The 11,274-nt window shown below is 47.3% G+C and overlaps 1 protein-coding gene across 2 annotated transcripts in view; it reads right to left on the minus strand.

Annotated features, from left to right (window-relative positions):
- Positions 1–10,096, minus strand: part of LOC144121864 (monocarboxylate transporter 14-like) — a 30,689-nt gene extending 20,593 nt beyond the window's left edge. Inside the window, exons 1-3 of one of the 2 annotated variants that reach the window (XM_077655280.1) lie at positions 9,939–10,096; positions 8,814–8,865; positions 3,799–4,046 (exon numbers count right to left, since the gene is read on the minus strand). In XM_077655280.1, coding sequence (XP_077511406.1) covers positions 3,799–4,021 — 223 coding nt within the window. In that variant the 5' untranslated portion in view covers positions 4,022–4,046; positions 8,814–8,865; positions 9,939–10,096. The remainder of the gene's footprint in view (positions 1–3,798; positions 4,047–8,813; positions 8,866–9,938) is intronic. The other variant, XM_077655281.1, reaches the window with a different exon arrangement.
- Positions 10,097–11,274: the final 1,178 nt, after the last annotated feature.

Consider the following 11,274-nt stretch of genomic DNA (forward strand, 5'->3'; position numbering starts at 1 on the left):
ACATCAACAGTCTAGCTCAAGCGGAGCTTCTAAAAGTTTTATAAAATCAAAATTTCAATGGATGGATGGATGGATGGATGGATGGATGGATGGATGGATGGATGGATGGATGGATGGATGGATGGATGGATGGATGGATGGATGGATGGATGAATGGATGGATGGATGGATGGATGGATGGATGGATGGACGGACGGACGGACGGACGGACGGACGGACGGACGGATGGATGGATGGATGGATGGATGGATGGATGGATGGATGGATGGATGGATGGATGGATGGATGGATGGATGGATGGATGGATGGATGGATGGATGGATGGATGGATGGATGGATGGATGGATACGGCTGAACCCTTTAAATCGGGCTGTGGCTCGAGCCACCTAGCTATGACTTATGAAATTTTACTCTTCTCTTGATTTTAGCCATCAATCAGATAACCTTGGCTTGGTTACTTCTACCCGCTTAACATCTACCTTCCCTTCACTGTCCTTAAACCCTAATGCCTTGAATAAATCAGCCCCACTGCTTTCCACTGTAGTGTGAAGCCATTTACAGAAAAGTATCAAGTGTGCAGCCGTTTCCTCCTCCTCTCTGCACGCAACGCACAACGTGTTTATCTCAAGGTACCTGACTCAATATGTCTTAGTACGCAAAACTCCCGTCCTGTCCTCAAACAACAAAGATCTTCCCCTAAAATTATCATAGATATTTTCTTTGGCAATTTCCTGCTTAAAAATCCTGTATGTTCCAGTGCTGATTTGGTCAGCATCCCTGTTTTCCACAAAGCTCTCTCTGTTTCTTTAACTTTTTTCTTAACTGATAACTGCTGATTTGGCCCCCTACTGCTGTCCAGATATTTGCTTGTCAATTTTCTTGTCAAAATTTTGCATTTTGGCTCCATCTGTGGGGAAAAATAAGACGGCACTCTAAAAGAAACGAAGTGCTCTGTCTTGCAAAGAATGCTCGTTAAGTTGGCTCGATGTGCTTCAAAACGATCGTCCAGCCGCAACACGGCATTGTTTTGTCCCATGGACGACTTATAATTTCGTAGGTTTGAATCCTAACTTCGATTATCGTGGGTTTGAATCCTGCCGACGGCTTGTGGTTTCTGTTTTCTTCTACTTTCGAATCAATTTCTTCCAGTAAGCAAACAATTGCTCACTTATTTCTCATTGAATAATAATAGAAAAAATAAAAACATCACACTATGCTTTTCTAGGTGTCGGCGACTGTTGGCATCCTCCATGTGCAGGTTTAACAGTTGGGTAGAGCCCATCCAAAAACGTCTTGCTTTGCCCCGCATACCCATATGCACCAAACAAGCACTTCTATTCCTGTTGCAATGACTGCTATATTTTCATCGTTGTTTATAGCTTTGAAAAAGAAATTGGTTTTGATAATGAAACATGCCACTGCCATCGTGTATAGCATTAACCCTTCTCAGGCGTAATTACTTCACTGAACACCATTTTGGATACGTTCTGCGATCTATGCATCAAAAACTATTATACTGCTACTATAAATTGTAATTAGAAATAAGCCTTATTGATTTGTTTACATCAGACGATGACAGGTACTTAAATTTCACTTCTGCATTTAAATTATGCGGCCAAAGAGACCCAAAGTGATATTATAATTGTAACCGTCAGACATCTAATTAAGTCTAATGTATTAGTTAATTTTCATGCGAAAGCGGAAGCGTGAACGTTCATATGGAAAGCACAGACACGGTCGTATTTGTAGACTACCCAGTTTGGCACAATTCTTATAGCGCACGCATGTTCAGAGATATTCGTCCCTACACAGTCAACTGATTTCGCGTTATTACGCACGCAAGGCGGTGGCAGCTGGAGCAGAACTGCTCCCTAATATGACGCAGCGAGTGCGTCGGACGTTGATGCCATTTAGATAGCCGAAAGTGAAAGCGACACAGCTATCATCTTCACCGGTCGCTCTACGCTGCGGGAAGACAAAACGACGCGTAACACCAGGACGAATTCAACGCTGGTCGTCGCCGCCTTGCATGCGCAAATGCGCAGACCGAGCTGAAATTTATGAAGATAAAACGCAACAAAGTGCGGCCCACAGAAGAAAGGACGAAGAATGAAACAGAAGATGAAATTCGGCAGCGAATATATTGGAACACACGGCTCCTCAAAAAATTTCGCCAAATGGAAATGAATACGACTGTATGAATACGACAGCCTCCAAGTTTCAGTTGCAACCATTCACTCTTACTCCAGTCTCTAAAACATTCATTATTCGATTATATTCAATGAGGTGCCTGACTGCGACAAATATCTGAATTTGTGCCCCCTTTCCCGCGCAAGTTTTCTGCAGAGATGAATTTCACGCACACAGGTGGCCCTAAACTAAAACGGAGAACGCGTGCGGTGGTCGAATTGCATCCCATTGCGTTCTGCTAGGGGAAGAACATGCAGACAGGAATCTGAAGATTTCATGCTTGCCTTATCGCCAACACAGGCGAATCCGAGCTGCCTCCATCAATGTTCGTCAGGGGCTCATTATTGTTCTATGCAAGGATTTATTATCGCTGGCACACATCGTGCTCCATGAGTTTCTCTTAGAATTTTCACAATTTCCGCTGCTGTAGGTACGCGTTTGAACGCGCGATGTACATCACCGTCTGAGGGGTCCGGTTTTTTACTATCGTTTAGAAGGCTACCTTAAGCGCATGACGTCGTGATTCAGCGGTTGAAGAACCACCGCCAAGCCAAACGCGAACCGCGGCGGCCACGCGGGCAAGCATTGTGAAAGTGGTCGTATTATTGACGTATTAGGAATGCGGGCCGCTAAAGACCAACGCTTTCGGCACGATGCGTGCTTACGATATACCTTCACATGAAGCATTCAATGCGCCCCTGAAGAGCACTGATTTAACCAGCGCGGCTCAGCCCATTCTGGCAATAAGGCGGCCTCAAATCTGTAGGATGGGTCCGTCGGACCCTCGCTCTCAGCAAGCGGTTGCGCTGACGGAGCGCGCTGATTAGCAATTGGTCTACCGCACGAGGGCTCCGTTTTACTTATGCGACACCTGTATCTCTCAGTGCCTGATTTCAAGAGATCCGCAATGCTTAACATTGATCGCTCTGTATTTTCAGTTAATGCAAGAAATGCCTGCAGGACCGACTACAGAAATAGGCCAGTTGCCCAGTCCCACCGTACCGCCAGTGTAACTCGAAAACACAACCTCGACTCTGCTGTGATGTTCATCCCCTTTTGCTGCCATGTGCCCTTCATGCCCATCCTGCAGTCTTTGAGGGAAGAGCTGTTACTAGTACGTCCCCCGCTAGAGCGCGGCTGCAGACTGCGATCACGGGACCCCCTATGCACGCGTTCCGTGGTTTGCGCAACTTTCCGCTGTCGTAAGACGCTGTCATATGAATGGAAACGGCCCTCAAACGCTGTACATAGATGGGAGATCGGAATCCACGAACACAGCGAGCAAGCGCTTAGTATGCTGCCGGTGCACGCACTGGCCCGCAGTGCGCACTCTCATACTGCACTGCATATCTCATATTACGCACGTCTGTGCCCACTTATATGTGGGAGTTTAAGGAATGAGTAAAAGGGTAAAACATTTCCAGCTTGAAAAAAAATTGTCGGCGTTTATTCCTCCTCTCGGTCATGTAGTATATCGCAAGCGCTGTCAATTTACTTTGCTCATATGTAAAGATCCTGGACTGAGTCGTGTAAACACTAAGCCTATATGCGGCTCTTGAAGGGTTTAACGACACATTTCAGAACATGTCGAAACGTTAAATTCCGTACCAATAACGTGGGACACAATACAGTGAGTGCTTGCGGGCCAAGAAGCTTCCTCGCGGGAGATCCGGTAGTGTTCCATGTATACGACATAAAAGAAGCCGTAATTCGACACTCCCACGGTGCTCAGAAAGGCGGCACCGGCTGTCAAAAGCGGAATGCTCCACAGCCAATCCAGAAGGTGCGGCTGGGCGACTGTGGGCCCCATCGAAGCCGACGTACTGCTCATCCCCTCGTCTTCGCCTACAGCCGATCTGCATGAGACATGGACACTCGGTTATTCCGACTCGGCAGGACCTTCCTGCGAAGGCCGGTTATGCATTGGCGGTTTGGGTTGAGAGAATTGTCGCTCTGGAAAAGCTGCCAGAGGGGCACATGCACCCGAATTTTACGGCGGCAGCTGTATGGCCTACACATTCGGCCATTCACATGTGCTGCTTCATTCTTCATGAATGAATGGCATGAATGGCATGAATGGCAGTTTAACAATATACTCCTCAACCGCAAAGTATACACCAGCTATATCGTTTCGGTAATCACCTGCCGGGAAAAAACGTTGAGGCTAACGAAAAGAGTTCAGCTTAAGTTGAGGACCACGCAGGGAGCAATAGAAAGAAAAATGCTATGTGTAATGTTAATAGACCGGAAGCGGGAAGAGTGGGTGAGGGAACAAACGCAATTTAATTACTATTATGAGACACAATAGTCGAAATCCAGGGGAAGAATGCAATGTCAGTGCACGTTAGAGAGCACCAGGTGGTCGAAATTTCCGGAGCTCTTCACTACGGCGCCTCTCATAGCCTGAGTCGCTTTGGAACGTTAAGCCACCATGTACCAAACGGAATTAAGAGCCTGGGCAAGGCATCTAAAGCGAAGGCAAGGTAACCTAGTCTAAGTGAGACAGTACGCATCACTGCTTGTGCAGATGACATTACACTCTACTTAACGGATGAACGCAGTCTGCTCGAATCTTTAAACATTTTTCGTGAATACGCGTCCTTGTCGGGGGCTGCTCTTAACTATTCGAAGAGTTATTACCTTTTTGTGTTGTCTCCTCAGAGACGTATTCCATGTGCGATACCTTTGCAGTGGTGTGCGCAGATGCGCATTTTAGGCGTGACCTTGGACTGTGCTGGAATGTGGGATGGTATGTGGTCTTCGGTCGTAGAGGGCATTACAGCTCGTGTGCGGATGGCGCAGAAATTTGACCTACCTCTGCTTGAGAGGCACTACCTGGTTCAGTCGGTCGTGCTGGGTGCCTTCTGGTACCTTTGCCACATTGTTAAACCACCCCTACGCGTCATAAGGTGGGTGCAGACTACAGTTTATTTCTTTATTTTTTTTTTGTCAGGCGGAACCGAGCTTGTGGCTCGTGCTGTTCTTGGACAACCACGCGAGAGAGGCGGTTTTGCCTTTCCAACTTTGTCCATCACGTCCTCGTGTTTAGCTTTGAAGTGCATTTTGCGTATCCTGCTGGGAGACGCGTTTTTGGCACGAACTCTAGCGCGGTAGTTTTTGGGCCCTTCTTTGCGCGTTTTGAATCCCTCGGGCCCTGTTAATCATGGACCTCAATCAGAGCAGCCATCCACTTTCTATGCTACGTCAGTGGCCTTTTTTAGACATGTAAGCGCAGTAGCACCTGGTGTCAACATCGTTGCAGACTGTGTGGTGGACATTATGGGCTCGCTGTTTTTGCCTGCTATGCCGGCGGCTCGCCGCTCACCAATGCGCCGCTTTCGTTGGGCGCGCATAGCGTCGACGCCTCTCCCAGACCATCTACGCGACTTTGGAAACTTGGTTTGGCAGTGCCGCCTACTTGTGATCGGATAGAGCGGTGGGGTGTTTTACGCTCCACTACCTGTCCGAATTGGCCGCTTCCGGAATCTAATCGCCACGCTGCAGTCACCTGCGTGGAAGCGCGTGTCTTTTGGCGCGTGGTTCATGCGGGATTCCGTGGGCAGGGCATTGCGAGCTTTGTCTCCCGCGGCCGCTTCCCCAGCGGCCGTTTTGCTCGCCTGTTAATTGTTGCGGGTATTTTTAGTTTATGGCGCAATCGATGCACCGCGGTCGCTGGTGGCTTTCGACACCGCGTAGTGTAGGCATTAGTTGGCGGTCTTCGAAGGGAGCTGATCAGTTTCTTGTCATAGGAACTCTTTTTCTTGGGAGAGGAAGAGTTCCTCCGGCAGTGGTCGTGCCCATTCATTTATGTTAACAACGATTGTCTTGTTCTGGTGTTTAGACTAAACTGGCGCTAAGGTCTTTTTTTTTCGCGTCAGATTAATGCTGTTTCACTCTTCTGTGAATAGGCATGTTATCTCATCTTAATCCGCTCACAAAGCAATTTTTGTTAGTTGCTCAATGATGCTTATCGTACCTCTTTAATTGGCTCGCCTTGCATGCTTAGCCTCATGTTTACTTGTGAATGTCAATGTATCCGGTAACCTGGCAAGTGTACAGATGTAAATAAAATTTCCTCCAGTCAGTTCATAAACAAAGATATCCATCCTTGCTAACGCTTTGTGTGTAAAAAAGATAACTTCGACCTTATGATATTGGCGTGCAAAGTCCGCAAGCCTCCATCAAAACGCTCGCCTGATCCCTCAGGTCCAGAAACTCAGGTCCAGCGATGATCCGGACATTCAGTCCATGCACGTCGAATGGGCTGGCGTCGCCAAAGGTCTCCACTTCCGGTCGCACGCAGCTAACTTGCCTCGATCCACTGAGCTTAGCGAAATAAAGTTTCGTCAGCCTCAGTTGGTCCTTAAGGGTAAAGGAGTGGATTCCAAGAGAAGGCAAGCGCAGCAGGGGCGGCAGAATGTTAGGTGGCCGGATACGATTAAGAAGTTAGCAGGGATACGGTGACCGCAGCTAGCAATGGACAGGGTTAATTGAAGATACATGGGAAAGGCCTTTGTCCTGCAGTGGGTGTAGTTAGGCTGATGATGATAATGATGTCGCTTCATTGTAATTTTTCGATTGGTTATCAGGAAATTGAAGGCGCGGTAAAGATCGCAGTTCTCGGTAGTGATGACGACAATGGACACCTGAACCGCACCGTAAGGGAAGGATTAAAAGAGAAACTGAGAGAAGAAAGGACGAAAGAGGTGCCGTAGTGGAAGGCTCCGGAAAAATTTTGAGCACTCGGATATCGTTAACGTGCGTTGACATCGCAGATAACGTTGGCGCCTTTTGCATTGCTCCTCATTTGAAACGCAGCTGCCGAGGCCAGGTTCGAACCAGAGTACTCCAACTCAGTAGCCGAGTGCCCTAACCAATTAGCCACCACGGTGGGTCTTATTGTAATACCGTAGCGCCTTGCAAATTTGAACGCACATGAATATGTAACATTTATGAATAGTTTTGAAGAACGCAGCGGCACCGTAACTGTTCGCTTTAAGAGGTCACAGCACTCGGGGCATGAGGGAAGGGATGAAGGAATGAATGGAGGGCAAGAGGCGCTCTAGTGATAGGCTCCTGAATAATTTTGGCCAGCTAGGGCTATTTAAGGGGCACTGATATCGTGAAGCCGACGAGTCCTTTTTGCATTTCGCGTATATCAAAATGCGCCCGCCTACACAGGTATTTGATGCCGTGTCCTTGTGCTTAGCATCCGAAATTTTTCACCAAGGATCACCATAGAGATGTGAAAATTGAAACTTCCTTTAGAGAAAATGAAACAAGCCATAACTGTCACTTCCGGGCGGACGTATCAACCGCGCCTTTAGGGAATAGAGGGAGGTGCAAGTGAAAGAAGAGAGACAGAAAGAAGTGCCGTCATGGAGGTCTCCAGATTAATTTCGACCACCTGGGAATCTTTAGCGTGCACTGTCATCGCACAGAACATGGGCGCCTTTTGCGCTTCGTCTTCATCGAAAAGTGACTGCCGGGGCCTGGTTCGAACGTGGGTTATTAATTAACCACATGTGACGAAGCTAGCCCTTAAGCAGACACAAGGAGATAGTCACCGCGCTTCTTCAGCCCTGTATAGTCTATCTTCTTGTCCTCGCAACGTTAGGTGCGATTGAAACTCTTGTGTTCAATATTGGGCTTCATGAGACTTTGAGGTATTTACTCGAATCAAAGTCAATTCTTTTGACAAAAAAACTTCGGGGATACTTTGCTGCGCCTTTAGCGTATGACGCATTAGCTTTAGTGGGTGCGGTCAGCAGCTCCTCTTGCCTATGCAGACGCGGAAATAGTTTCTATATTATGGGAAGGACCAAACGCCATACATATAAAGCTTGGCTTTAAGCAGACCGTACGAGCGTTCTCTCGTGGCCCGTGGGTAGCGTGTCTGACATGTAACATAACGGCCGGGGCTTGAATTCCCGAGTGATTACCTGAATTTCTTTTACACGCAATTCCTTTATATACATACAAGTCCTAACGAAGTTTACGTCGTGTTTACGTCACTAGTTTACTAATGTTTTACCCACTTTTCATCCCACAGCTCCACGCGAGATGTCACGGCCCTCTCGATTAATCCGGCTTTTTCACACATACTCTTGATGATACCGCGTAAAAATGCAAATTCTAATCTGGCAAAGGGCTCATATTCCAGTATTCGGCTTCATGAACGCCGTCAGTGCGCTATCTTTCCGTGCGCCGCTGACAAAATACGCGGCGTGCTCCTCCTGCGACGCTTCTGCGCCGACTAGACCGTGTCACTATGTTGTTTTCAAGCTTCAAGTCCAAGTCAGTAGTGTACCGGTGATAGAAAAAAAATAGGCTCTTCATGTCATACGGTATCCAGCAGAGAAAAAACTCAGTACCATACGAAACATGTTAACAGCTAGTGTCACCGCGAGCAGAGACGCTTCGTTTCACGATGCCTTTGAACGCTTGGTTACGGCCACAAACTCTCACGATATGGGTTTCATCCTCCAGCTTTTCGCGTTACGTGTGCTGAATTATCTTCTTCGTCATCTTCCAAATGCTCGCTCCTTAATTCTCGGCACCAGTAGTTGCAGCCCTTTGGTCATACAATGGTACAGGATGAGTCAAGAGGTAAAAAGGCTCGCCTTGGTCGCCAACGGCAGCTTTGCGTTGCTGGCCTAGTCTGTAGACAGCAACCTAGATGGAGAATTGACACCAAAAATCAGAAAAATGCGCGATATATGCAAATGTCGCAGCAGAGCGGATGTCTCCTACTGCAGCTAGCAGTCCGAATGTGGTTGTTGATTGGCCGTATATTGCAATGAATCGAACGGAAACAGACACAGAAGTCGGAAGAGAAGCTGCGACGATGGTAAAACCATTGCTATAACATTCTATTTCTAAGGTTACTCGAGCATCCCCATGCTTTTCCTGCTCACTCTTTGCGTTCTGCAACTGTCAAGGAAACTAAACTATTTCAGTGAATTTTTTAGGTACAGGTATAGGTTAACACTAAAGGTTTAAGGCAGGTATGGCATGTACCTTGCTACTAGCAACTTCTGGTGTCGCTGATTTTGAGTCGCGACAGATATCACGATGAAATTGGCTCTGCGGCCCCATCAATAGTTTTAGCATTCGGGATGTTGATGTACCCACGAACACCATTCCTAGATCGGGCAAACTCAACTGCCGCAGTGGCTCACTGGCTATGGTGTTCGGGTTGTTGAGCGCACGTTCGCTGGAGTGAATCCCTGCCGCTGCGGTTGCGTTTCGGCGGTGGCGAAATGCATTAATTCCTTGTGCTCTACCTAGTAATTGCTAGATTTAAGTCCGAGGCGGTCGAAAATTATTCTGACCCTTTTACAACGCGACCGTCATGGCACCGAGTTGATTCAGCTCTTGCTCCCTCTGCAACCACCACACCACCACCCTCGCCCACATCCTATTCCAATGCACGCTGCATCCTCTAGCGCGGGATCTGGGGCACCTAACCATCTGGGAGGACTGGAAGACCCTGCTACGCTCTGAGGACATAGAACCGCAGAATACCACCACGGGCCGGGCTGTAGGCGTTTGGACCGCAGGAACATGAACCTTTGAGTGTTATGGGGTCATGGGGTGCCGAGGGACCTGTGTATCTAAGCTCCTCTGTTTCAGTAAAAGGTTTCACTACTTTTACATCAGCCAGTAAAATTTCCCTATGTGTCCTTCCTTATTTTGCATCATGCAAATCCTCAAAAAGAATAAAAGCACAAGAAGCCTCCTCTTACCTCTTTACAGCTAGAATGCAGGAATATGCCTCTAAAATATTTTTCACTACCACGGTGTGAGATCGCCAGAGTCAGTCTTGGTAGTGAGTCTTGGCCCTGAAAAAGCCGACCAGTCGCATCATTTGTAGACGAAATGCATTCCCGGCGGCCCAAGCCTACACTAGGTCTTTCCCTGCTACAATGGCTTTTGTAATTTTTTTAATTTTGTCTTTTTGCGCTCGTGAAAACACATGTGCCGCGTGCGCTTCAGAGCGTCCGATAAGGCAGCTTTTGTGCGGGACGCACGACGCCACAACGTGAACTAAATAGCGTCGCCCTCCCTCCAAGTCCACCATTCATGTTCCCCACACGGGCTTGCAAGGCTTATCAAAAAAATGCTGTTTTGAAAGGCGAACGTAAATATTCCTAAATCAGGATTGTTTTTCTTCAAGGCCTGCAGCTGCTGGCGATGATCGAAGCCCATACGGTACACCAGCATCTACTGGCCTGCCATTGCTGATCTAAGCCTTTTAGCAACTAAAATTTCTTTTTAGAATAAAAATATATCGCTATACATAGAGGTAAAAAGGCACACATTACCCGCGCCGGCAAGCAGTTTGCTCATAATGTTGTCTAATCAACAGCAACTAGCTCAAAATAACACTGTCATCAAGATACATTTCAATTTACACTGAACGTGACTGAGCACCCTTATCGCACATGAAGCCCTGTAATCAGCATCGTTCAGTGGGAATGATTCTTCTATGCTCACAGGTGGACTGCTATATAAGTAAAGGCATGAGTAAAGTTCGTGCTTTCTAATCATACCAATGTCTCTTTGTTTTTTCTTCTTTTCAAGGGAACGCAAATAGTCTCAGAGTTCTGCGTTCTCTGATCCCTATGGCTGCTGCAGCATTGTTTGCTGACTCTATACTGAGATTGCTTTACAACCACTTCCAACCTGTGCTCGATCGCTTCCGATTCAGTCTCAGAAGGATTCATTTCTTGATTGCCGCATTCAAACTGTTGATCACGTCCAGTCCAGACACTTTTAACTTGACCCTTGGCTTCACACCATTCGGGTGGAAAAAGAATGCTACAAAAAGCCAGTGAACGCAAAAGAACCTCTCGGTGCATCGTCAGCTTCGTCTGCGTCTCTGCCTATATCAGCACTTCTGCTCTATCCGCGGCCAACTGCGCAAATATTGCACTATTTGCTCCGGTGATAGCGAAATGGCCAGACACTTGCCGTTGTACGAAAAGCAGCGCTCGTAAACAATACCTGCTCAGTAGCCAAGGGCAATGTTTTGGTTTTTTTGAAGAAGTTTATTCAGCGCTACAGATAGGAGGACACAGA

This window comes from Amblyomma americanum, chromosome 2, assembly GCF_052857255.1.
Source record: "Amblyomma americanum isolate KBUSLIRL-KWMA chromosome 2, ASM5285725v1, whole genome shotgun sequence".
NCBI classification, from domain to species: Eukaryota; Metazoa; Arthropoda; class Arachnida; order Ixodida; family Ixodidae; genus Amblyomma; species Amblyomma americanum.